Raw genomic sequence first — 27638 nt, 5'->3', positions numbered from 1 at the left:
CATGTAGTTTTACTTTTAAAAGGCAAAACCTATGCCTACTTCATAAGGGCATACAGAAACACATCAAAAGCCAAATCGACCCAAGGTCCCTTATCTTCTATGTAAACGAAGATAAATCCTTCTTTACATTAATAGAAAGACGGGAGGAGAATATATTTTTGTACTTGTGACATGGGGAGAGCAAAAGTCAGGAGAGATTTCTTAGACAAGATCAAAAACTAATCATCCTAATGGGAAAGTAGCTCCCTTTGACTGCTCAAAGTATGCAACTTCTTGACGACAAAAGAGTCATAAACAGGGTTAAGACGTAAGTCCACTTCCAGCAGTGCAGTGAGCTCATTGATCTGAACGGCCACCACCGCATTTGCCTGTACACCGAAAGCAACTCAAGAGGAAGAGGCAAGCATCAGAGTGTCTACAACTTCTACTTAAACGTACCGGTGTTCTGATTAGAAGGCAAGAGGGACCTAACAGTTACAAACCAAGTGCAAACAGAAAGCTGAAGAAGCAAAAGTGCTTTCTTTCATTTGGAGGGAGGGCATTTGCCAGACCAGGGGAGCCTGCTCTTCCATTTTCACGGTCTGCTGGGGTGCAAGGTATGGAATTCACACCCAGCATCCAACCTGTGGCAGAGTTGTGTGGAAGATCCAAGCTTTATTCCTACAGAAAGCTGAGACCTCAGAGGTTATACCCTCACTATATGGGTGAATTAGGAATAATTCATCTGACCCCCACCACCTGTCCAGGGGCATTAAAAAAAATCTCAAGCTTATCACTGAGTGAAGGGGGCAAAAGTCTCTTCTATTGGGAGCTCCCTTGTGGTGTAGCAGGTTAAGGATCTGCTGTTGCCACTGCACCTGCTATGGTGCAGGTTTGATCCCTGGAACTTCTATATGCTGCAGGCATGGCCAAAAAAAAAGGTCTCCCCTGTTAATTTCATAAGAATAAGACAGTTTTTGCAGGAGTTTTCCAATCCGACTTCGCACTCCACTCTGACAGGGAAAAACCTACAACCAAGAATTTTATTTAAAATAAATAGTGCCCCCAGCCATCTAGCAGAAGCAAAACAAATCATTATTGGAGAAACCTACCACAAAGTTCCAAAAATTACAACTCACCATCGAAAATCTGAAAACAAGTTACCAGAAGTGAGAGCTAGTACATAAAAACAGAGTCAGACATGCCAAGACTTCCTATGTTGGCGTTATGAGATGCAAAATATTTAGTGTTTTTTTTTTTTTTTAAAGATTGGAAATAGGAGTAAAGATTACACAAATAGAAAAAACAATCTGAAAATGCATATGGAGCCACAAGAGACTCCAAATAACCAAAGCAATCTTAAGCAAGAAGAACAAAGTAGGAGGCAGGGCACTTCCTGATCTTAATATGCATCAGAAAGCTACATATGCTGGCATAAAAACAGACATATTAGCCAATGGAACAGAACAGAGAGCCCAGAAACAAAGCCCCACATTTACGGTAAAGCAATCTTCAAGAGGAGGTGGGGGTGGGGAGAGGCACACGAACACACGATGGGGAAAAGAGAGTCTCTTCAATAAAGGCTGCTGGGAGAACGGGTATGCATAAGCAAAACAATGGCACTGGACCTTCGTCTTATACCACACACACAAATCAACTTCCGATGGCCCAAAGACTTGAACCTAAGACCTGAAATTATAAACGCTTGGTGAGAAAAGATAGAGGAAACCTTCTTATGTTGGCTTGGGCAATGATTTCTTGGGTATGACACCCAAAGCACAGGCCACAAAAGCAAACATAAACACGTGGGACCACATCAAACCAAAAAGTTTCTACCCAGCAAAGGAAACCATCAACAAAAAGTAATGGCAACCTACGGAATGGGAGAAAATATTTGTAAACCGCACATCTGATAAGAAACTAACATCCAAAACATACAAGGAACTGAACACAACTCAGTAGCAAAACGAACGGGGGGGGGGGGGGAATGCAGTAACTCAATCATAAAATGGGCAAAGGACCTTGACAGACACGTCTCAAAGGAAGACATACAACAGTTATAGGAAAAGGTGACCCATAGCACTCATCTCAGGGAGCTACAAATCAAGCCACAGGGAGGTATCACCGCACACCTGTGAGGATGGCTGTTATCAAAAAGCCAAAGATAAATGTTGGCGAGGATGTGGAGATGAGGGAACCCGTGCACCTCCTTGCTGGGAATGTAAATTGCTACAGCCATTAAGGAAGATAGGGCGGAGGTTCCTCAAAGGCTTAAAAATAGAACCTCCATGACCCAGCAAGCCCACCTCTTGGCATACACCCAAACAAAGCCAAGTCAGGACCTGGAAGAGACAAGTGCACCCTCATGTTCACGGCAGCTTTATTTCTAACAGCCAAGGTACGGCAACCACCCAAACGTCCACCGGCGGAAGGATGAAGGAAATGTGGTGAATCCGTACAATGGGCTATTACCCACCTCAAAAAGGCAGGAAGTACTGCCATTTGCTACTGCGTGGATTGACCGCAGGACACTGTGCTACATAAAATAAGCAGAACAAACCACACGATCCCCTACACAGGACCTAACACAGTCAAACCCAGAAAAGTAGGGAGTAGAATGGTGGTTACTAGGGGCTGGAGGGAGGGAGAATCGAGATGGTGTTGCCCACAGGGGACGAAACTTCACTTCTGCAAAAATGAATAAACGCCAGGTTGCTACCAGCCACCAACGTGCATCTACAGTTAACAATACTGCATTACACAGTTAACATTTTACCAGGGTAAATCTTACATCAAATACTCTTGTTAAAAAAAAAAAGCAGAAGGGAAGAAACTTCTAGAGACGATAGATAACTTTAAGACATTGTAGTGAGGGTTTTGTTTTTTCTTCTTCTTTTCTTTTCTTTTCTTTTAGGGCCGAACCTGTGGCATATGGAAGTCCCCAGGCTGGGGGTCTAATCCGAGCTGCAGCCACCAGCCACAGCCACAGCCACTCCAGATCTGAGCCACATGTGTGACCTATACCACAGCTCTCGGCAACACTAGATCCTTAACCCACTGAGCGAGGCCAGGGATCGAACCCTCGTGGATACTGGTCGGGTTCTTAACCCACTGAGCCACAACGGGAACTCCTGTGGTGAGGGCTTCATGGGTGGATACTTGCTGTCAAGGTCCTCAGGGTGTAGATACTGAATATGGACAGGTTTGTGTTTGTCAAGCATGCCTCCATTTAAAAAAAAAAAAAAGAACAAGACCATGAAAATGACCAGGCAGATGAGAAAAATAACTAAATGGAACTTTAAAAAGACTAAACATACACCATACATGAAACATACGTTAGTAATTAAATTTAAAACTCAGCTTGGAAAAAAGCAGGGGGACCAATTAAGAGGCCACTGCGGGAGTCCAGGGATAACTTCTGACCAAGATGCAGAGACGTGACCCGATTTTCCCAACTAAGAAACTGGGCTCCTACTGTACAGCGCAGGGAACCACACCCAGACTCTTGGGAGAGACCAGGATGGAAGCTAATATAAGAAAGGGAACGTATATATGTATGACTGGGTCACTTTGCTGCACAGCAGAAGCTGGCACAACATTGTAAATCAACTCTACTTTAATAAAAAATTTTTAAAATTTTTAAATATTAAAAAAAAAACTGGGCAGATGTCTGAAACAATGCTTTTCAGGAGGCGACCATCAGGCAGTGGGAGCAGGGGTCCCTGAGAGGAGAGGACCAGTGACGGGTCCTCTCTCGACTGCTTCAGCCTCCTGGTGGGGAAACCTTCCCGGTCCTGTACCTTTGGCTGAAAAGCCTATCCTGTCTCCTTCGAATTTCCTTTGAACCTTTGGCAAAAAATGCATTGACCACAGACGTATGGTCTATTTCTGTGTGCTTTATTCTGTTTCATTGATCTGTCTGTCTGTCTTGATGTAAATGCCACGTTGCCTTGAATGCTCTGGCTTTACAGTAAGTCTCCAGGTCAGGCAGGGTCAGCAAGACAGGGTGGTGTTTGCATCAAAACAGACAAACAGATGAATACATCGTGCTGGAACAATTAAGTATCTGCCGGCAGAAATAAGAACTTTGATTTATGTATCACGGCACACTCAAAAAATTGATTCTAGGCCTGAAGGTTAAACTAAAGGGATAAAACCTTAGAAGAAAACTTCAGAGAAAAACCTTTGTGGCTGTGATTTAGGCCAAGATTTTTTAGTTATGACATCAGAAGCACCACTCAAAGAAAGAATGATAATCAGAATTTATCAGAATTTAAAATGTCTGCTTTTTTTTTTTTTTTTTCGCTTTTTTAGGGCCACACTTGTGGCATATAGAAGTTCCCAGGCTAGGAGTCGAATTGGAGCTACAGCTACCAGCCACAGCCACAGCCACACCAGATCCAAGTCCCATGTTTGACCTATGCTGCAGCTCACAGCAACCCAGATCCTTAACCCACTGAGAGAAGCCAGGGATCAGACCTGCATCCTCGTGGATACTAGTCGGGTTCGTTTCTGCTGAGCCATGGTGGGAACTCCTAAAATGTCTGCCCTTTAAAAGACTGTTAAGAGAATAAAAAAAGAACAAGGCACAGACTGGAAGGAAATAGTTACAAACTGTATATCTATAAAGGACTTATAACCAGAATATATAAAGAACACTCAAAATTCAATCATAAGAAAACAAACAACCCATTTTTAGTGGGCAAAAGAGCTGAACGGATACTTCATCAAAAAAAGATACAGAAATAACAAATGAGCCCATGAAAAGAGGCTCAATATCATTGGTTATTAGGGAAATGTACATGCAAAAAGAATGATATTCCAACGCATCAGAAGGACTACCATTTAAAAGAAAGGCCATCTTAAGAGTTGGAAGGATGTGGAGAGAGGACGCCCTGGTAGACTGCTGGTGGACACTCTGGGAAACAGCTCAGCAGCAACTTACACAATCAGCTCTGCAGCTACCCTGGGATCCGGACATTCCACCCATAGGTCTCTGCTCAAGAGAATTTAAGGCTCATGTTGGAGGACCTGTACATGAATATTTTCGGTAATTTTTACTTATAACAGCCCAACCGAAACAAGCCAAATGTCTATCAACAGGTGGTGGCATAAACACGCTGTGACATATCCACACGATGGCGCACTGCTTAGCGAGGACAAGCAATGGAGGATTGAGACGCACAAAGAAATGGATAAGCCTCAAAATAATCATACTGAGTGAAAAAATCCAGGCCACAAAAAGGGGGGAAGGCAAGATATGTTGTCTGCTTCCATTTCTATAAAATTCTAGGAAAAGCGAAGTACTCTACAGTCACAGGAAATACATCAGTGGTTACCTGGAGATGGGAGGGTGGTAAGGTGGGCAAGAGGAAGGAATTACTGGGAGTTCCCATCACGGCTCAGTGGTTAACAAATCTGACCAGGAACCATGAGGTTGTGGGTTCGATCTCTGGCCTCGCTCCGTGGGTTAAGGATCCGGTGTTGCTGTGAGCTGTGGTGCAGGTCTCAGATGTGGCTTGGATCCCGAGTTGCTGTGGCTCTGGCGTAGGCCAGCAGCTACAGCTCCGATTAGACCCTCAGCCTGGGAACCTCCATAAGTCACGGGAGCAGCCCTAGAAAAGGCAAAAAGGCAAAAAAATAAGGAATTACAAAGGGATGCAGGGCAACCTGGGGGACTGTGTGTACATCCGGTACCTTGATGGTGTTGCCAATTCTGCAGGTGTGAACATATGCCCAGACTTATTAAACCATGCACGTTAAACAAGCACGATATGAGAATTCAATATATGTCAAAAGAGCTTTTAAAAAAACCTCAATGGATTAAGAAACGTAGTACCATTTTGAAGAGAGATATGTACAATGTATCTAGATTATAGCAGAGAAACAAAAAACGTCTTGAAAATAGAGGTTAAGAGACATGAAAGACAGAAAATGTAAGAGATGTTATTTCTGTGTTCCAGAAAGAGAGACAATGTTTGCAGAATGATGGCTGAGAATTTTCTAAGTAGATATCCATCCAGAAATTACAGAAGCCCAGTGGATTCCTAATGGAATAAATTAAAGTGACATGTCCCTGTATACATCAAAGTAAAAGGATGGACACCAAAGATGAAAGAAGATCTTAAAAGTAGCCAGAGATAACAGACTTCCAAAAGACAGAGGGGCTGACTTCTTACCACAAAATGAAGCCGAGTGATGATGCAATAACCGCTTTGATGGCCAAGAGGCAAAAACTGCCTGTCTAAGAATGGATCCCCAGCAAAAATACCATTCAACAAGGATGAGATAAGTGCATTTGCAGATAAATAAAAGAGGATTTTTTTTCTTCTCTACAGGAGATTCAAAAGAATATGCTTCATACAGAAGAAAACAACCCCAAAGGAAGATCTAAAATGCCAAAAGGAATGAAGAGGCATGATACTTGCAGTCCATGAATATAAATGAATGGGTTTAAGAAGACAGATAACAGGCTTGGAAAAATAGCTGCAGTATATATAACAGGCAAAGAGTATGTGCGAGTCTAGGAATATATTCAATCCTACAAGTTCTGGATGGGTAAAACATGAACAATCTGCTTAGAACAAACATTAGTAAGAATACGGGAGCAGGGCAAACAGTCCCTAATAACTAGAGGACACCAAAATGACACAACCACTCTGGGCAGTGACTCGGGAATAGCTTGCAAAGCTGAAGATGTGGATTATTTTATAATCCAGTAACTCCACTTTTAGGTATATTTCTTAGAAAATCTCTTACATGGGGCTTGAGGAGGTAGGCATGTGTAAGTGTGTTCATTGTGAAGTTAGCAAAGAAAAAAAAATTGGCAACAATTTAAATGTACATAAACAGGGGATGGAAAATTAAATATGTTATTCTTACAGGATGGAATTAAGACGGCTGAATTTGATCTGTATGTACCAACATGGCTAGATCTTCAAAAACGCAATCTTGCGTTTAAAAATCAAACTGGGGAGTTCCCGTCGTGGCTCAGTAGTTAACGAATCCGACTAGGAACCATGAGTTTTCGGGTTCGATCCCTGGCCTTGCTCAGTGGGTTGAGGATCTGGCGTTGCCGTGAGCTGCGGTGTAGGTCGCAGACGCGGCTCGGATCCCGCATTGCTGTGGCTGTGGTGTAGGCTGGCAGCAACAGCTCCAATTCGACCCCTAGCCTGGGAACCTCCATATGCCGCGGGAGCGGCCCTAGAAAAAGGCCAAAAAAAAAAAAAAAAAAAAAACCAAACTGAAGGATGATAAATTCAGTGATATATATATATATATATACACACACACACACATACATATATAAGCATATATATATATATATACACACACATACACACTAGAGATACCAAACAATAGCGTGTATTAGTGGATATGCTGGTTTATGAGAGATAAACATATGGGTAGAAATAATTAATGGCAAATGCATTATACCACATAATTATATTTTTGTTGTGTTGATTTTATTTTACATAATATATATCACATATAAGGTAATATTTTATTTTTTAATGCTCAGAAGCGAATAGGATAAAATGCTAACATCTGCGAGTTCTGGATCACCAGCCAGGGATCTGTTATAGGCTTTCTTTTTTTTTTTTTTTTTTTTGTCTTTTTTTGCTATTTCTTGGGCCGCTCCTGCGGCATATGGAAGTTCCCAAGCTAGGGGTCTAATCGGAGCTGTAGCCACTGACCTACGCCAGGCCACAGCAACACGGGATTCGAGCCGCGTCTGCAACCTACATCACAGCTCACGGCAACGCCAGATCGTTAACCCACTGAGCAAGGGCAGGGACCGAACCCGCAACCTCATGGTTCCTAGTCGGATTCGTTAACCACTGCGCCACGACGGGAACTCCTGTTATAGGCTTTCTAAACTTTTACGTTGTTTCTTTTTTTTTTTTCCAAAAAAAAAGAAAGAGAACAGATACTCTGACACATGAATTTTACCTTCTTTGTGAGCTGAGGCCCAGAGGGAATCTCTGCTACGGTATTTCATTTTTGGTAGAAAGTTAAGACAACGGAAGTTAAAGAGGCAGAAATGAATTAAAAAATAAGCTTCTTTCTTGAGGAGAGAATACACGGGTTGGTAGAGAACAGACAGAGACGATAGAGAGAGAGATACAGACGATAGATACGGATGATAGGCAGGTGTGCACACACACCTATGCAAGTGGACAGATGGAGACACAAATCGATGCGCATGTCATTTACACAGTGATATACACTTGGGTGGGTGGACGGGTGGTGTGGAGGGCAGAAGAAGATCCCTAAGCCCCTGCCCCCGTCAGAGCGTCCACATCCTAATTCCCAGAACCTGTGACCATCTTCCCGTCTGTGGTTAAAGCGACCTTGCAAATGTGACCGAGGGGACAGGCCTCTTAAATGATGACATTATCCTGATTACCCACGTGAGCCCAACCTAACTATCTGTGTCCTTAAAAATGAAAGAGGCAGCCAAAGACTGAGTCAGAGAAAGGAGACCGAATAAGAAGAGGGTGTGTCGCAGGGACCCAACCCCTCCTTGCTGGCTTGGGATGCAGAGGGCGGGGACTACCGGCCAAGGAATGGGATTCCACCAACAACCCACAGGAAGAGGAAACTGCTTCTCCCCTAGAGCCTCCGGGACGGAGCACAGCCTATGACACCGCAACTGTGGTCCAGTGAGACCTGCCCTGGACTTCTGACCTACAGAGCTGTAAAGCAGTGAGTGTGTGCTGTTCCAGAAATGCCCTAGGCTGTGATCTGTTACAGCAGCAACGCGAAGCTAATACAGACAGAGAACACAGATAGTGGAGAGAGGACAGGTCCCTTTCTTCATCAAGTAGACGTTTTTCCGTATGATGATCGGCAAAGTCAATATATGTGAAACAAATCCAACACTACAGCTGACCTCTGCTATAAATTGGCCGTAAGTTCCTATGTGAAAAATGGATGGAATTCAAGATAGAGAATTGAAAACTTTTGACGGGGGAAAATGCGCTCTATATACAGTTTCCTGAACGGGGCATCCTGAAGCGTCATTTTTCAGAAGCACTTTTGGACTAGACAGCACCTCCCAGGATCTTTCCCCCACTGCTGCTCAGAACCGGATGGTGATGGCCTGTCTCTGAGGATGAGCCAGATACGGAAGAGAAAGAGAGAGAACGTCTCCCCAGCAGCTGGATCACCTAACCACGCCACTCCACAGCCAGAAACCTAATTAAATGTGAGACCTCATGCAGGTCAAACACACGCCTAGTCTCCCTATCAAACCTTCACAGGCCACAAACTACAGAACCAGTGGCCTACTCAGAAATTTGCCTCGAAAGGGAACCCTGTCCTTGTAAACACAGCGTCATATTCCCTTAGACACCAGCCTTGCTTGGGGACGTTTCTCCAGTGACCTCCACGTGTGGACACCTGGCACCTGGAAGGTGCACGATGACTGCTGTAACAGTCAAGCTCAAGGGCTGGGAAAGAGGGGGCTGGAAACGAGGCTCCCCACCTTTGTCCCCCTCCACACCTCTCCTGGGGCCCTGACTGATGCCTGGAGACAGCAGACTTGTCGCCTGTCACACAGATGTGGTCTAGTGCTTCCTCCATGCCAGTCATGGGTGAGAAGACATGTGGGAGCAAAGCCACAGGCCAATGTCCCAGGGCTCCCAGAGTCCCACGGGCCGCCAGTCTTTGGTCTGGCTGGCATCCGTTCCCTCACTCTGAGTACAGTGCCCAAGTTTCCCAGCGTTCCCGTTGTGGTGCGGCAGAAACGAACCCGACTAGTATCCATGGGGATGTGAGTTCAATCCCTGGTCTGGTTCAGTGGGTTACGGACCCGGCATTGCTGTGAGCTGTGGTGTAGGTTGCAGACATGGATTGGATCTGCTATTGCTGTGGCTGTGGTGTAGGCTGGCAGCTGCAGCTCCCATTCAACCCCTAGCCTGGGAACTTCCATGGGCCATGGGTGCGGCCCTAAAAAGACAAACAAACAAAAAATTGGGCATCTGTCACAAGAGCCCAGAAAAATCTATGAAATAAAGCACATGCCAAAAAGACACTGGGTGTCAGAAAGGATAGGATGTGGCCTCGGGCAGTGCCAGACATCATTCTCCAAGCAGCTCCCTGGCCCAGCATCCTCAGCATCGGCAGGGAATGTGTTGGGTATACAGAATCTCCAACCTCACCGCAGACCCAGCATCAGCAAAAACCTCCAGAAATCCCTAGGCGGCCCCCCCAACAGGCGAGGCAAGCTGCTATTTGGTACATGGGCTCGGCAGGAAGATGTGTGGGTTCAGATCTGGGTCCTTGGAGAGGCTGCCTGACCTCTCTGGGTCTCAGTTCCCTCATGAGAAAACGGGGAGTCAGTGTACAGCGCCGGGTGCTTGGCAAGCCCTCGGTGATGCGAGCTCTGCACACGTGGTCCTGGCAGAGAAGTGAAACGGGGCAGGGGCCTCAGAAGACCGTATGGAGAGTCTGAGCAGCTGCGGGCAGGCGTTGGGAAGCTGCGCTGCCTCTTGACACGAACCTAGGCACGGGGTCAGACACTGGCAATGTGGAGGGAGGCCGAGCGTTCCAGAAAGGGAAGCGTGTGGGGAAGGGCTGCAGGAGGCCTTGGGCACCTGGGTTCAGAGTGTCGGACAGAGAATGGGTGAGGGCTGGGGCCCCACGACGTCACACGGTGTGGGAGGGGGGCCACCATGGGAAAATGGGACCAAAAAGCCTCTGGCGAGGGGGGCGAGGAGGCTGGTTAAAGGATTTGCTTTGTAACTTGTAGGCAGTGGGCAACCTGGAAGGTTTGGAGCAAAGGAGAAAGAAAGAATGGCATGATGAACGAGGGGTATGAAAGTCCTTCAGTCCCCCTTTGGCAGCTGGGAGATCATGTGCGGGCACAGAGCACAGAGAGGAGACTAGAAGGGCACACGTCTAAATGTCAGCGGCAGTTGTCTCCGAGTGGTGAGATTACTAGGATGCTTTATTGCCTTCTCGCTCATCTACATTTTGTCATTTTTCTGCAAAGGACATGCATCATTTGCATAATTTAAAAAGCCATAAAAGCTGTAAATAATTAACACGGTCTCTCGTCAGGACGTAAACGGAATGGATGTGTTTTTGACTCCGTTATTTCCACTATTTGCTGGATTCCTGGCCTTTTAAAACAGGCACCACTGAAAAACCCACAACCAGGGGAAGGACGGGGACCCGATGGTGTCTTTAGCCTCACGAAAGGCTAGACCCCGGTTCTGCCCTGGTCTGCCTGTCTGTCTGTCTCTCTCACACCTGTTGAGATGCCTTTTGAATCCCTCGTGAGGTCTTCCTTTCAGGGGTAACTGAAAGCATAGTTCGAAGTTCCTGACACGGTGGCCCCACAGGGAACCGACAGAGGTGGCCCCATGTCCTACCTTCTGGAGCGGCTGTGCGCTTTCCTCTGCTTGCTGCTCCCGCGAGACATCTTCACCCTCCTCCGAGGCCGGCCCTTCCTCACTTCCAGCTCCAACGACGGGCGGTCCTGGGGCGGCAGCCCCGGGGCTGCTGGGTGGGGGAGCTGAAAATACCAGGCATGCTGGCGTCACCCTGCTCACAGCCCTCCCGGTGAGGACAACACAGAAGGGTCCTCTCTCTGCAGACAGGAGGCCTGTCTGGGGAAATCAGGCACTGAAGTGCGGCGCTGCCAAGCGGTCCATGCATTCCTGGGCAGAACCTTCTGGAAGGCTGCCTGGGCTGGATCCACAGAGGGAAAGCCCGGACCGTGGCTGACAGGGAGGGAACACTGCGGCGGGCCGCCTCTCCCCCGACCCCCCAGCTCTGTCTCCCGGGAACCCCCGTGCCCAGTACCTGAGGGTTCTGCACGTTGTTTCTTAAGGGCCCCCACCCCCTCAGCCTCCACCCGGGAAAGCAGCCCGCGAGGCTCTGGGGTCCAGGCCCTGGCGTTCCTCACAGTTAAATCAGAACTGAGGCTGCAGGACCCGCTTCAGTCGCCCTGGCCCGGGACATCCCGGAGCAGGAAAAGACCCTTCACGAGATAAGCCAGCTGCTTGGAGTCGCTCTCAGGATGGGACGATAAGCTCATCACTTAATCACCAGGTGACCCTCTTCTAGAGCACCTAGCTCCTTTCCCTTTTTGCCACTGCTCCCAGGAAACTCAGGGGTAAAGTCGAATCTGATCATAGCAATTATTTCTCTAGAGTCCTTGGTCTAGTCACTCTCTCCTCTTGCGAGTTTTTGCCTGGAGTCTCGCCCTCTCTCTCTCCGTAAGGGATTCTGGTTTATAATCTTAGATCATCTGGAGAGCTCCCCTGGGCAGTGTTTCATTTTTACTTTTTGCCTCTGCGACCAGGAAACTTAAAGTTTTACGTCTAGTTATGAAAAATATCTCACCCGGAGTCTTGGGCACAAGAATTCTTTCCTTAGAAACTTTTTTTTTTTCATTATTTTTCTTCTGCCTTATTTTATGTGGTTGGCCTTTATTCTCCCTACCCTAACTGTGGTAACCCTGACTTCCCTTGAAAAGGGCTGAGAAGATGTTATAATGGACAGCAGATGCTGTAAGGGACAGCCGCACACTTTCTCTCCATCGTTGCCTGCTTAGTGAGCTCCCTCTGCCCCCAGGGCCCTGGGGCAAAGCTGGGTGTTACCTTCAGTGTCTGCGTCTGGCCTCCTTCTCCAGGGCTTGTCCTGGTCCACCCTCCAGGCACTGCTCTGCTCGTGGGCCAGGCGTCCGGACCCCCGTCTGAGATGCTGCTGCTGGGGAAGTGCAGGGCCAGGTACACGGAGGCGTCCTTCTCCTTCTGCTCCACCGGCAGAGGGAGGCTGCGGCTCAAGCAACACCATGTGAGCCGGGGCTCGGCCCTGAGTGAGGGGAAAGGTCCCTGTGCCCCGCCACTCCCAGGTGTCTCTGAGTGGGTACCCGAGGCCAGCTCAGGCCAGCCCAGGGGCGTGAGGGCTGAGAGGAAGGCTCTGGGCTGGTGGGAGCAGCAGGGACCGAGCCCTGCTGGCGGCCCTGAAGGAAGGCCTTCTGGGGTACACTCAGAAGGGCCCCCCAGCTCCCTCCTAGGTTCCCAGGGGTTCAGGACACACCCCGAGGACCTGGCCCTCACCAAGGCGCTACTTCTGCACAGCTGTTGTGTGTCACGGGCCTCGCTCCTCCAGAAGTCACACGCCGGGGTGGGCAGGAAAGACACTGTCCCCCTGGGTATCCCGGCTTCCGGGGTGCCAGTGTCCAAGGCTCCTTTGTCTTCTCCCTGCACCCCCTTTCTCCTGTCCCAGGGCCTGGACCGAACGGGGCCCCCCCCACAGCTGTCGGCTCCACCTGGGGCCTGGCCTGAGCTTGGGCCAGGGGTCAGGAGGGCCCCCAGCCCTGACTCGACAAAGGATGCTGATCCCTCGGGCCATCCTGCCTTGCAGAGAGGGTCCTGGCCTTGGGCTGGCTTCTGGGGGGCGGGGGGTGGGAGCTGGCTCTCTCCCTGGGGTAACCTGAGGAGGTACTGGGGAGGAAAGGTGGGGTCCACTGGGCCAGCGAGGATGCAGGGAGCCAGAGGCTGGGAGGCGGCTGCTGAACGAAGCAGAGGCTCCGTGTCCCAAACTCCTGCCAGCCTTGGGGCCCCAGAAGCAGCAGCAGACAAGGCCCCAGAGGCCTCTCTGGGCTCAGCCAGCTGCCCAGCCCGGCGCTTCACCATGCAGTCACCACTTCCAGGCAGCCCCTCTGGCTTTTCTGCAGGGTCACCATCCTGCTTCTGAGGTGGCGGGGAGGCGGCCTGCCTGGGACCCCCGAGGGTCTCTCCTCCAGCTCCCGGGGACTCCGGGAAGCTTAACTCCTCCACTTTCGGCTTCTTCCTCTCTGAGGGGATCCTGTCCTCTGTAGCCTGGGGCTCCTGAGAGCCCCCACCTGGCCGTCTCAGAACCACATGGGCCTGTGGACAGGCCTCTGAACCCCCCCCACCACAGGTGCTGCCTTCCAGCTTCGGGGTGGGCACACCTGGCCTGGGAGCCTCTGGGTCACCTCCCTTGGGGGAAGCAGGTGCTGGGAGCAGCTGACACCCCAGCTCCAGCCTCCCACTGGGAGGAGGCAGGGGGCTCTTGCTGCCCAGGGAGAGGGCTTCTCTGCACCGGAGGGTGGGGGGTGAGGCGGCCCTGGTCAGGCAGGGCTGGTCACTGCCTCCTGCTCTCCCCACTGTCTCTCTCTGTCTGATGGGCTCTGCCGCCAAGAAGCCCTCCAGGGCTGGAGAACTTGCCCTGGGCGCTGGCTTGGCTCCCATGGAACTGTCCCCACCGACAGGGGCTCCCCTCTCCTCCTGGGAGGGGGCCGCACCCTGGCACTCTGCTGCCTCTTCCCGAAGCGGACAGGCCGGTTGGGTCGCACCGCCCCCTGTCACCTCCGCGGCCTTCTTGCCTGCGTGGTGGCTGGCTTTCATCTTCTGGTAGATTCTCTTGAACGTCTCGTTCCCGTACACCTGCCACTTGTCTTGGGAGAACATCCTTAGCTTCTTCTGGCCACGTCTCTTCCCGGCCGCCGGACCTTTGTTGGCCGCCTCCTCCCCCACGGCGGGTCTGTTTCCATCCGGGTCCTCCACAGAGGCGGCGGTGTCTCCCGTCGGGGGACACAGGAGGTCCTCCACCGCAACCTGTCTGACCAGGGCCCGGGGGTGACCGCTGGGGACATCGGCCAGTCGGGCGGGGGCGGGCCTGGGGCTCAGAGGCTTCTGCCTCCGGGGCCAGGCGTCCCGGGGGTCCGGTGGCTCCTGCCACGTCGTCCCGGTGCCCTCGACGAAGGGCAGCGAGTTGCTCCGGGTGACAGGCACGCATTCGGCGCTGGTGGAGAGCTGCGTGGGCACCGAGTGGAAGACGACGGGCCGCGCCCTGCCCGGGGCCGTGCAGGTGGAGCGCGCGGCGCGCAGGGCGGCCGGCAGCCTCCGGCCGGGCTCCGGCGGCCGCAGGTCGAAGTGGAAGGAGTCCTTGTAGGTGTAGGGCATGGGCAGGTCGATGCTGCCCTGCTTGGACAGCACGGTCTTGCGGGGCCGCACGTGGTCCAGCTGCGGGTCGTCCACCACCGCCTGGTTGTGCGAGATGAGCCTGGCGATGCGCTCCTCCAGCCGCCTCTTCTCCAGCTCCAGGCCTGCCGCCCGCTCCGCGCGCCCGGGCCCCGGGCCGCCCTCACCCTCGGACTCGGCGCTGTGCTCCGACAGGCTGTGCAGGGGGCTGCCGGCGGCCGGCGGCTGCTCCGCGCTGTCCGAGCGGGACAGGTAGCCCGAGTCGGTGCTCTCGCACTTCCGCAGCCGGCCCTCCGCGGCCTTGGCGTCCCCGGGCTTCTCCGCCGACGTTGCCGGCTGCGCCTGCTGGGAGCTCGGCCTCCCGGCCGTCGGCGTCCGCGGCTCGGGCAGCTTCCGTCTTGGCAGCGAGCTGGCGGGCTGGAGGTGGGGGGCCGAGTCTAAAGGCGCCTCTCTGACATCAGACGTGGACCCCGAGCAAGGAACAGCTTCCAGCTTCGGTTCCAGGTTCTTGGCAACCGGGGGCAGATGCTCGGAGGGCACAGGGCAGTGCCCAGAGGCCGGGGCGCCTGGTGAAAGGGGTCTCTCTGATGGTGCCCCCTGGGCTCCGGGGGGCTCTCCAGCCCTGCCCCCCTCCTCCAGGAGACTGCCGCCGCTGCCGCCGCCACCACCAGCGCCGCCGCCACCATCGGACTCCGAGGACTGCCGGGAGTTGTTGAGGTGTGTCTGGGTGCGCCTGTGCTTGTACAAGTTGCTCTGAGTCTTAAAGGCGATGCCGCAGGTGGCACAGGGGAAGGGCCTCTCACCCGTGTGGGACCGGATGTGCTTCTCCAAAACACTGGGCTTCAGGCAGTCCCGGCCGCAGTGTGGACACAGGTACTTGCCAGCATTCCGCACCTTGCCCGGGCTGCCCAGCGTGGGACCCAGGCCAGGCGACAGGACAGGCAGGGTGCCTACAATGTTCACAGTGAGCGCTGGGGCCGCCGACTTCCCCACCGCGGTGGGACCAGGTCCTTCAGGCTGCAGCAGGGGGCTGAGAATGAAGGGCACGCTGGCCCCGTCCAGGCTGCCTGTCACGAGGGGGGCCCGCGGCTGGAAGCCCCCCGGAGGCACTGTGTGGTACAGGGGGATGGGCAGGGCCTTCAGGAGCACAGTGGGGGCCAGGCCCTGCTCTGGCGGCAGGATGATGGGGCCCAGTGGCAGGCGGGGTGAGGCCTGCCCACCTGGGGCCCCTGGGGTGGCGGAAGCAGGAGCTGGCTGGTCCCTGGCAGGCGAGGCAGGGCGGGTGAGTTCTGGCACCTCCATTCCACATCATCTGGGTGGCCCAAGATGCCAGGCAACCTGCAAGCAACAACCAAACTTTACAAAGCGGGCCTCTCTTCTCTTGTCGTACAATAAACTCTCCCCTACCCCCTCCTGAAGCTGCAACAATCCTCTCCTAAAAATACCCTTATCCCCATGTAAGGAAAGGGGAAACCAAGGCTCAGAGAGTGGAAGTGACTTGTCATGCAGCTGACACAAGGCAGAGCAGGGTTCGGACCTAGGTCTGTCTGAATCCTGTCTCTCATTTAATACGGCCAAAGGGAACTCGATTCTTGCCCTGTACACAGGTCCATGGCAGGCTTGCCACTGTTGTCTCCTGACACCCAGCACAGTTCCCCATGTCTCTGAGAGGAGATGTTCAGAAAAGGTGCTGAGTTCATGAAAAACAAGAGCTGTGCAGCTCGGCGAGGTCCTCACAGCGCAGAGTGAGTCCATGCTCTGCGGCAACTCCCTTCCTCACTTGGGGCTGTTTCCACATCTGTAAAATGGGCAGAGACTCAGCACATTCCCCAGGGCCCTTCGCACTCTGGCGTTCTGAGCCTCTGCTCTTGGGCGAGGACAACAAGGAGGAAAACTGACCTGCAGGGATGCTTATTAGATTGAGCAGTTGAAAATACAAGACTCTCGGCCAAATGTGAGTTTCAGATAAACAGTGCATAATTCTCAAGTATGAGTGTGCTCCACTTCTTGCATGGGTCTGGCTTACGCTAAAAAGTTACACGTTATTTACCTGAAATCAAAATGGAAGTGAGCATCCTACATTTTATCTGGCTACTCCAGCAGGAAAAGGAGCCCTTCTTTAGCCTCAGGATCAGCTTGGGTTTCTGCTCAAAGGTGAGGTTCCCTCTCAGCCAGACTAGCTGGGCAAATGCCAGGCAAGGAAGCAAGAGAGACCCAGCCCTGCTCTTCCAACCATGGGCGGGGAAGCCAGGTTCAATGAGAAAATGCCAAACAGGCCAATGGCTACAGAATCGGGGGTCTCCAGACCCTTCATTCTCAGGTACCCATCCCCCAGGAGCTCCATAAGCACATTGCAGCCAATCCCCAGCTGAGCTTCTCAAGAAAAACAAATGCAAATTCCAGCCTCAGCAGCAAGATGGTTCAAACAGGGCAAGGGAGAAGGAGAAGTAGCAGCAGTTCATACTAGCTCACAGTGGCTCACAAAAGCTGATTGTTAAATTTTCAGAAATTGTACAAGCCAGTTGTTGAATGTGGCCACAATTAAAAGTTAAACTATAGGAGTTCCCATCATGGCACAGCGGAAACAAATCCAACTTGGAACCATGAGGTCGCAGGTTCGATCCCTGGCCTCACTCTGTGGGTTAAGGATTCAGTGTTGTTGTGAGCTGTAGGTCACAGATGTGGCTCGGATCTAATGTTGCTGTGGCTGTGGCATAGCCCAGCAGCTGTAGCTCTGATTCGACCCCTAGCCTGGGAGCTTCCATATGCTGCGGGTGCAACCCTAAAAAAAAAGTTAAACTATAGTAACTTACGATTCAATAAATTACATTAAAAACAAAGTCACTGCAACTGTACATTCACATTTAAAGAATGAGGTTGAATCCCTACCTCACAACCACAGAAATTGACTCAAAATTGATCAAAAACCTAAATATAAGAGCTAAAGCTACAAAACTCTCAGAAAAAACAAACCCCCCCCAAAAAAATAGGAGTGAATTTTCATGACCTTAGATTTGACAATGAACTCCTAGATAGGACACCAAAAGCACAAGCGATTAAAAGAAAAAGATAAATTTTTCTTCTTCAAAATTAAAAACTTTTGTGCATCAAAGGACACCATTAAGAAAGTGAAAAAGGAGTTCCCATTGCAGCTCAGTGGGTTAAGGACCTGACATTGTCTCTAAGAGTATGCAGGTTTGATCCCTGGCCTCACTCAGTGGGTTAAGGACCTGGCATTGCCACAAGCTATGACGTAGGTCGAAGATGTGGCTTGGATCCTGTGTTGCCGTGGCTGTGGTGTAGGCCAGCAGTTTCAGCTCCAAGTCAACCCCTAGCCTGGGAACTCCCACATGCCACAGGTGCAGCCCTTAAAAAAAAAGAAAGAAAGAAAGCAAAAAGAAAAAGAAAAGAAGTAGTCAAATAAAGACTTGTACATGAATGTTGATAAAAGCACAACTTGAAAGCACCAAAAGACGGAAACAACCAAATGTCCATCAGCTGACGAATGGATAAACAAAATGCAGGCCACGGACGTTATTCAGCCACAGAAGGAATGAAGAACTGAGAGAGGCCACAACGTAGATGAACCCTGAAAACAGGATGCTAAGTGAAAGAAGTCTGTCTCAAAAGGCCACGCCGTATGATTCTTTCTACATGAAAAATCCAGAAGAGGCAACTTCGTAGACACAGAAAACAGAGTATAGTGGTTGCCAGGGGTGGAGAAGGAGAAGGAGGCGTTACTGCCTAACTGGGTACAGGGCTTCCCTTTGGCTGATGAAAACGTTCTGGAACCAGATGGAGTTGGTAATTGCACGGCATCGTGAATGTGCTAAATGCCACCAAACTGTATACTTTAAATTTCACATTATGCGGATTTTACCTCAGTGGTGAAAAAGAAACGAAATACTCAGAGCTCATCTCTTACTACTTGTTTTACTACGTCTCACCATCATCAGTGCTCTGGAGGCCGTTCAGTGGGTCACGCCAGGTTGGTGGAGATTTCATACGATGGGCTGATGCGCCCTGGCTCCATGTCTTCTCAACTGCAGGTTCACTCATGCACTGGGGTTGGCCACGCTGGGAGTATTTACACCACAGAAGTTGGCACATGCTACACTCCATCCTTTTTCCTTTTTTATCCTAAGACGACCTCTCCCTTTCCGTTCCTCCTAAATCTGTCTAACATTATAGGTCTCATGGCACCATGCTACCTGCCTCCAAAAGTTATAATTTTTTAAGGAAAGATTTAAAGACAGAAATCCTTTGAGATGGGGCATTGCTACTAGGATTCCTAAGCCAGTATGGAAATGGAAGACAAGTCTCCCCTCAAGGTCTACCTGTGTTCCTTTTTTTTCTTTTCTTCTTTTTTGGAGGTTTGTACGTGTGGCAAACAGAAGTTCCCAGGCTAGGGGTGGAATTGGAGCTGTAGCTGCCGACCTACACCACAGCCACAGCAATTTGGGGTCTGAGCCGTGTCTTCGATCTACACCACAGCTCACGGCAACAGTGGATCCTTAACCCACTGATGGAAGCCAGGGATTGAACCCGCAGCCTCAAGGGTATTAGTTGGTTTTGTTTCTGCCACATCACAACATGATCTCCTGCATCCTTTCTACTAGCTGAGGAGTGTTGAGATGCTTCCCAGGGGAACATCAGACCCGGCTCCCAGGCCACTCGGCAGCCCTACCGGGAGGATCACGTGAAGTAATGTGTATGCAAATGCAGAAGGTGATGCCTGGGCTCGTTTGCGCTTCCAGTGACGCGCCACAGCATGTTGAACTGCTAGCTGGTGGATCCTGCCCCTCCTCGCTCCTGCCCCTCGTCTCTTCCCATCAGTCAGTGCAGCAAGCTGGGAAAGGATGCCTCTGGGAAGGGATGCTGTTTCAGGTGCAGTTCCCAAAGAAAGCAGGTCATTACAGGGATTATAATAGGGAGGTGATTCCAGACAACGCTCACTGAGAGTGGGAAAGCCAGGGTGAAGGAAGCTATAAAGACTGTCTCACCAAGCAAGTCCTCCTCCAGGGCAGCCTAACCTGGCTGGGGAACAGTGAGAGACCACAGCGAACAGTTACCCAGCCCTGTGGGCTCAGGGGGCAGGACTGTGCTTGCGAATTCCAGAAGCCTACATCCTAAAAGGCATCTGATAGGGACGAGGTGGTGTGTTCCCCATCCTGGGGTTGGGGGGAGGTGGGAGTGGAGAGAGTCAGAGGGGAGGCAGTGAGACCCTCCAGCTTTGACTACAGCAGGGACTTGGTGGAGAGGTGACCTGGGACCCCAGTCCTCGGGGCGGTCAGGAGAGGCCCCCGGACAGAGGAGCAACAGCCCAAGGCATGTGTCCAGGTGGGAGGAATGGACAAAGCTCCCAGGGTTCCAGGCCCGGGGCGGTGCAGCCCGGGATGAATCCCAGAGCATCAGGGAGGGAGCCGGGAGTGACCGGTAAAATGGGTCAGCCCAAGGGTGATGCCGCTGGAGAAGTGACTCAGCAGGGGGAGGGGTGCTTGGGGAGCTGGGGGCTGAGCATCACCTGTCCCCTAAACAAGCCCCTCCTCAGGGGAAAGAGAGAAGCAGCCCAGAACTGACTGCCGCGGGGTGGGAGGAGCGGGGCTTCAAAATAGAAATTCCAGAAAAAGAGTGCTACATTTCTGACACACCTGCCACGATCATTATTTTGCTCTCTCTGCAGCCTGTTCCGTGATCACAGCAAAAGCGACGCCTTTTAGTAGCAGCCCATTGCTGCCGGGGAGGTAACAAAACCACCAGCATCTTCCTGGGGGAGATGGCACTTTTCCCAGGAAAACCTGCAAGGGCTGCAAGGGTGATTCTCACTCTGAACCGAGGAGGTGCTTGGCTCTGCGTCCTCACTGGGCCGACGGGGAACGCGAGGGCAGGTGTGTCAGGGAAGGTCCTGGGAGGACCGCCCGTCCAGCTAGACCCATTGCCAAGTGCTCCTCCCACCCTGAGGGCCCACCCCTCGGAGAGCCTGTCAGACCCCTTGCCTCCTCCATCTGCCATGTGGGCTGCTCCGCACTCCCCAACACCCTGAAACAAGCAATGTTCTTCTGTGCGAGTGTTCGGCCCCGCGGGGAGGTGAAAAGAGAGGTGGGAGGAAGGAAAGAAGTGACTATTTCCAAAGCCCCCTTTCTTCAAAGCAACCCACAGGGGGCCTGGGCAAAGAGTATGTGGGACTGCCACAAATAGGTTTGAAAAATTCATGTTTTTAATGAAACGTGAGAGAGAAGGCTATGGAGAAATGGATTAGACATATTTAGCAGATGGAGCTTTCCAGAAAGGACATGGGTGCCAAGACTATTGTTTTAGCTGCAAGTTTCCCAAAGTTCAGTTCATCCTGCATGCCTGTCACCTGCTGTATGTGTGTGGGGACTGCTTATTTCCTCCCCATCGTTGGGTCCCTGGGATTCATTTCTTTAAAAAGGAACTGTGTGCATAAGAATGCAAATGTACTTAGCACCGCTGAACTGCACTTGAAAATGGCTGAAATGACCAATTTTATGTTATGCATGTCTTACAACTTTGAAAAAGTAAAAAAAGAGGAGAGGCAGGAACTGTATCATTACCCAATAAGCCAAAAACTTGCTTTCATATAAAACCCTGCAAACATGTTTACAGCAGCTTTATTCATAATTGCTAAAGCTTAGAAGCTACCAAGATGTCCTTCAGTAGGTGGGTGAATAAATAAACTGTGGTACATCCAGACAGTGGAATGTTATTCAGCATTAAACAGAAATGAGTTTAATTAAAATTTAATTTTAATGACTTAAAAGACTTGAGCTATCAAGTCATGAAAAGACATGGAGGAAACTTAAATGCCTACTAAAGCGAAGAAGCTAACCTGAAAAAGCGACATATCATATGATTCCAACTACGTAACATTCTGGAAAAGGCAAAGCTATGGAAACATAAGAAAACCAGTGGTTTCCAGAAGTCTAAGAGAAGGGGAGGGTTGAAAAGATAGCGGATTTTTAGGGCAGTGAAACTATCCAGCATAATACTGTAATGTTGGGTACATGTCATTATGTGTTTGCCCAAACCCATAGAACATACAACACTAAGAGTGACTCTATGGACTTCAGTTAATAATAATGTATTAACATTGGCTCACTAGTTGCAATAAAAGTACCACACTAAGAGAAGGGAACCCTCCTATACCCTGTTGGTGGGAAGGTAAACGGGTGCAACTCCTATGGAAAACACTATGGAGGTTCCTTTAAAGACTAAAAATAGAGCTACCATATGATCCACCAATCCCACTCCTGGGCATATATCCAGAAAATACAAAAACTCTAATTTGAAAAGATACTTGCACCCCAATATTCATAGAAGCACTATTTACAATAACCAAGACATAGAAACAACCTAAATGCCCCTCAAAAGATGAATGGTAAAGAAGATGTGGTACATATATACAATGGAATACTACCCAGCCATAAAAAAAAAGAAATAATGCCAGTTGCAGCAATATATGAATGAACCTAGAGATTCTCATACTAAGTGAAGTAAGTCAGGAGAAAGACAAATATCTTATGATATCACTTACATGTGGGATCTAAAAGATGACACGAATGAACTTATCTACAAAAAAAGAAACAGACTCATAAAGAACAGACTTGTGGTTGCCAAGGGGGAAAGCGATGTGGGGGAGGCATGGACTGGGGGATTGGGATGAGCAGATGCAAACTATTATATATAGAATGGATCAACAAGTCCTCCTGTATCGCCAGGGAACTCTATTCAATATCCTGTAAGAAACCACCAGGGAAATGAAAATGAAAAAGAATATATACGTGTACCACTGAACCGCTTTGCTATACAGCAGAAATTAACACAAAACTGTGAATCAGCTCTACTTCCGTGCAATTGAGAAGCACACATAGCGCGATTATCCTCCACTGTTCCTCAGCGCCATCCAGCTCAAGCACTTGTCTCCCTTTGGACGACCACTTGAGGTCAAAGCTCTTTGTTGGGTGCTAACTAAACAGCCGGGAGAAAGAACACAGGACACACAGAAGATCTCTCATTGGCCAAGAGAGTCGGCAGCATGAAGCTCCAACCCCCCTTGGTGTAGAGAATACCGGGTAGTCGGCCATGCAGGGTCTCAGCAGTTAGGGTCCTGCAAGAGTGACCAGGACACCCATGAACAAAGCACTAGGCATACTCAGTAAAATGTTTCAAATGATACGTGGTAGAATGAACTCGCACTCTTCGGGATGGTGTAAAATGAGTCAGTGACTAGTCCAGTTTGGTCTCCACCTGTTGAAAAGTCATCTTTTCATCGATTCAAAGGTTAGTGGGGCACCCACTCTGTGCCTGGTGCCCTTATTCGCTGTCCTCCCTCAGGGTAGACCAGCAAACAAAAGAGCTTATCTTATGGAACCTACATTCTAAGTAGGGATACAGACAAGAAATGGATTTTTTTTTTTTTTTTGAGTTCTAGTTAATTTCCTATGTTGTGTTAGTTTCAAGCGTGTCCAGCAAAGTGATTCATTGCACATATATTCATCACCACCCATCAGCAATGAGACCACCCTTGTCCCTGGTGTCCATGGAAGCCACGTGGGGAGCAATAACAAGGATTCCTATTTCCCACAGAGATACCAGGGATGGCCTTTGAGGAAGAACCTACCACACGGACCAAGCAGTGGCAAGGCGCTCCCCCTCGAGTCAATAGAGACTGAGTGGGCTACCTGGACTTCTAGCCACCCTCTTCCCCTGCCGAGCAGCAGCAAAGGAAGCCAGCTAAAACAGAAATTTTGATCAATCCACACTCCCATAACATTGTACCCAAAGTGTCCAAGTTTCAACCCAAACTCACTTGTCATACCAAGAACCAGGAAAACGTCAAACTGAAGAAGATAATTCATTGATGCCAACACCAAGACGCAAGAGGCATTGGGATCACCTGACAAAGAGTTTAGGGAAGCCATTGTAGAACTGTCTCCATGAACACTTACAAATATGCTTGAAATAAATAAAAAATAATCTCAGCAGAGTAACAGAAAGTAAAAAAACCACCAAATGGAAACTTTAGAACTGAAAAAATACTATAACCAAAAAGTTTAAAACTCAGTATATGCACTCAACAGTAGAATAGAAGGGCCAAAAAAAAAAAAAAAAGAAGAAGAAAGAAGCAGCTGTGAATTTGCAATTAGGACAATAGAAATTCCCCAGTCTGTACTATCAAAATTAAAAATGCATAAGCCCTTTGAACAAGTAGGTCCACTTCTAAGACTATTCTATATCCTCATGTGTATGTAAAAAAAATTATTTTCGCTGCAGTTTTAAATTTTTTTAAGGAATCAGAACATGAAAAACAAACAAACAAACAAAAAAACCCACAAAACCCCAATACATCTATCTTGGAGGACTGGTTAAAACAAAATTATGTTCACCAATAGAACAGAATACTAGAAGCCATGAGAAAGAATTAGTTATATTTACATTTTAAGACACATGAAATATCAAGCCAAGATGCAGAATTTGTATTTTAAATATGGGCATATGTCCATATATGTGGTTCTGTGGATTTTTGGGGAAGGGTAAACAAAATGGCAATAAAATTTCTGGGGACAAACACTGGAGGGGGTGGTCAGGAATAAAACATGACATTTTCGTAGAAAAAAATTTTCCTAGTCTGAACAACTGAGAGAAACAGGCTGAAAAAAAATGAGCAGAGACTCAGGAACCTGTGAGGTTAACGAAAGCTGTAACGTTCACATCATGTAGGTCCCTGGGTCCCTGGAAGGAGAGGAGAAAGAGGATGGGGGTAAAATAATACTCAAGGAAATACAGCTGAAACCCTCAATTTGGCAAAGGACATAAACCCATGGAGTCAGGATGCTAGTGAATCCCAAAATGGATGAACCCAAAGAAATCCTCGTCAAAACACAACTTAGTCAAACTTCTGAACTCTTATGACAAAGAAAAAAATTCCTCGAAGCAGCAAAAGAGAAATGATACCTTTGCTACTGGCGGCGGTGGTGGGGGGAACCCTAATGCCGACATCTTTCCCATCAGACACTTGAGGCCAGGAGGAAGTGGCACATTTTTTTCCAGGGTTTCATGAAAAGAACTGTCAACTCAAAATTCTATATCCAGCAAAAAGATCTTCCTTCAATGAAGGGAAATTCAAGATATTCTCAAATTAAAGAAAACAGAGAATTTGCCACCAGCAGGAATGGCTAAAGGAAGTTCTCTTCACAGAAAGGAAATAATAAAAGAAGGACTCTTGGAAACTCAAGAAGGAGAAAGATCAATGGAAAGGGTAAAAATATAGGTAAATGCAGTATTTCCCTTTCTAAAGGATTTTTTTTTTTTTTTAATGACCACACTGGGCCAGGGAATGACTCTGAGCCACGTCTGTGGCAACATCAGATCCTTTACCCTCCATGCCAGGGATCAAACCCCTGCCTCTGCAGTGATCCAAGCCCCTGTAGTTCGATACTTAACCCACTGCACCACATGGGAACTCCTCTAAATGATGTTTTTAATGGTTGAAACAAAAAAAAATAATGTTGTCTAATGCATTTAGAAGGAGGATTTATGACAGTCATAGGTGGGAGAAGGTAAAGGGAGGTAAGGGCTCTACATTCCACTTCTGCTGGTAAAGCGGTGCCGCTGATAGACTGTGATGAGTCATTAGCCTATAATATCACACCAAGCACAACCACATAATCAACACGAGGACATCCAGCGCAGCCTGCCTGGACCACGGGCCCCAGATGTGACCTCCCTGCAACCATAGAATTGTGGGTTGGAGAGGACGTGGCTGCAAACCTTCTTGACAGTGAAACTAGGGCTATCTGTGACTGGGCGTCCACCCAGACCGGCCACTCCCTCTACAAGCCCTGCTTCTGTCCATGAAGCCATGACTTCACGGAAGGAATTATTTACATGTACAAATCTTTCTCTACTTTTTTCTCCTTCATGGTTTTAAACGTCCACATGAGCTACCGGAGTTAACTTTACAACTCCCGTCTTTAAGGAACAGAATATTCAGGGAGTCCTGGAGTCCACTTGAGGAGTCATCAGTGGAGCCCCGGCGGATGCAATGACTTGGGCTTCTCTTTGTGAGGAAGGGTAAGAACATCCTCGTTTGTAAGGGGGGAGATGTATCTGCTTGGGCAGAAACACGGAGTTGTTCTGTTGTTTTAAAGAAGTTCCAATGTGTATAAATGGTTTGCGCAGAAGCTGAGTTGCAAGGGAATAGACTCTGTCGGTTATTAATCTATTCCCTCTTAGCTCCAAAGTGCCTCTCACCCTTCAACAGACGCTGAGTGATGAACGATGTGATTGATTCCTTTAAGCTTCTCTCCTTCAGAGTGGGCACGGGCTCGGTTTTCCCAGTAGAGGATGCAGAGGGCTACTTCAGGAAGGAGAGGCTTCCTGCGATTTCCAGCAAAAGCCTGGAGAGGGTCAGCAGGATGAGTGTGAAGACATGTCCTGGAGCCCACCCCTGCCAGCGGCCCTGACACACGCTGCGTGCAACCTTGCAGGGCCCTCTTCACGGAAGCTGTTTAGCCTTCATGCAGCCTGCCTGCAGCCCCGAGGGTCCACAACCCCATGAAGCCTGAACACAGTCCACCAGGGGCCAGGTAGCCACAGAGAACCACTCCACCCGCCACTCCTGAAGTCCATGAGCTCCAAAGGTCTTTGTCCCCACTAGTGGTCAGAGTCCCACGCGCATGCACATCTGCTGTCAATTACACCCTTCCTGCCTGCACGCCACAGTGTGGCCTATTGTTTGCCCAGCAAGACCAGACAAAGTCCAGTCTAGCTAAACCAGCCAACTCTTCTGCTACCTGGTGGCCAAACCACAAGTGTTCCAATGAGGTCCGAACATCTTCCAAGTTTGCCCTTCCTTCAGCCCTAGAGTACCATGGAGAGTTCTTGGGTCTTACGGCTACTCTTTACAGAGAGTTCATAGTGCTTATTTTCAGCTTCTTTTGGTGAACCCACCACGTAGCTTCCACTCTCTGATTGGACCCAGACTGCTACCAAGACAGCTCATATCTCGGGCCATAAAACCAACCTCAGCAAATTTAAAGACATCATAGAGAGTGTATTCTCGGACCGAGATAGAACCCAACTGGAAATCAATCACAGACAACGGGAAAAGCCCCAAACACTTGGAAATCAAAGAGCAAACTACTAAATAACCCATGGGTCAAAGAGGAAGTTCCAAGGTAACCAAAAAACATCTAATGAATGAAAATGGAAACATAATATCTCAGAATGTGTGGGACAATAGCTAACGCTGTGCTAAGACGGAATCGGAAGCATTAAGTGCTAATTCTAGAAAAGACAGAGGGTCTCAAATCAATAACCCAAACTCCTACCTTGATAATCTAGCAAAAGAAAAGCGTAGCAAACCCAAAGGAAGCAGACGGAAGGAGATCAGAAAGAAAGGGGGACGAAATCCTTTAAGTTGGAACAGAAAAATAATAAAGTCAATGAAAGAAACAATTATTTATTGTTCTTTAATAATAGCAATCAGGTTGATCTTTAGAATCTTGGCAGAGATTTAGCAAGCGGAAAAAAGGAGAGGAAGCCCAAATTACCAACATCAGGAATGAAACAGAGACTGTTACGGCAAACTCTGCAGGTGTCAAAAGGACAGCCCAGGAATAGCACGAATAACCCTGTCCACATGCATTTGATAATTTTTTTAAAACATGA

At 49.2% G+C, this 27638-nt stretch overlaps 1 protein-coding gene across 4 annotated transcripts in view; it reads right to left on the bottom strand.

Moving 5' to 3' along the window:
* Positions 1–27638, bottom strand: part of ZNF831 (zinc finger protein 831) — a 109242-nt gene that overhangs the window by 58312 nt on the left and 23292 nt on the right. For 3 of the 4 annotated variants that reach the window (XM_005673065.3, XM_013985523.2, XM_013985522.2), the window contains exons 2-3: positions 12594–16283; positions 11361–11503 (exon numbers count right to left, since the gene is read on the bottom strand). In XM_005673065.3, the coding sequence (XP_005673122.2) occupies positions 11361–11503; positions 12594–16247 (3797 nt within the window). In that variant the 5' untranslated portion in view covers positions 16248–16283. 4 annotated transcript variants of the gene reach the window in all.

The sequence above is a fragment of the Sus scrofa genome, chromosome 17 (assembly GCF_000003025.6).
Source record: "Sus scrofa isolate TJ Tabasco breed Duroc chromosome 17, Sscrofa11.1, whole genome shotgun sequence".
In the NCBI taxonomy this organism is placed as follows: domain Eukaryota; kingdom Metazoa; phylum Chordata; class Mammalia; order Artiodactyla; family Suidae; genus Sus; species Sus scrofa.
This window is presented reverse-complemented; position numbering and strand designations above follow the sequence as displayed.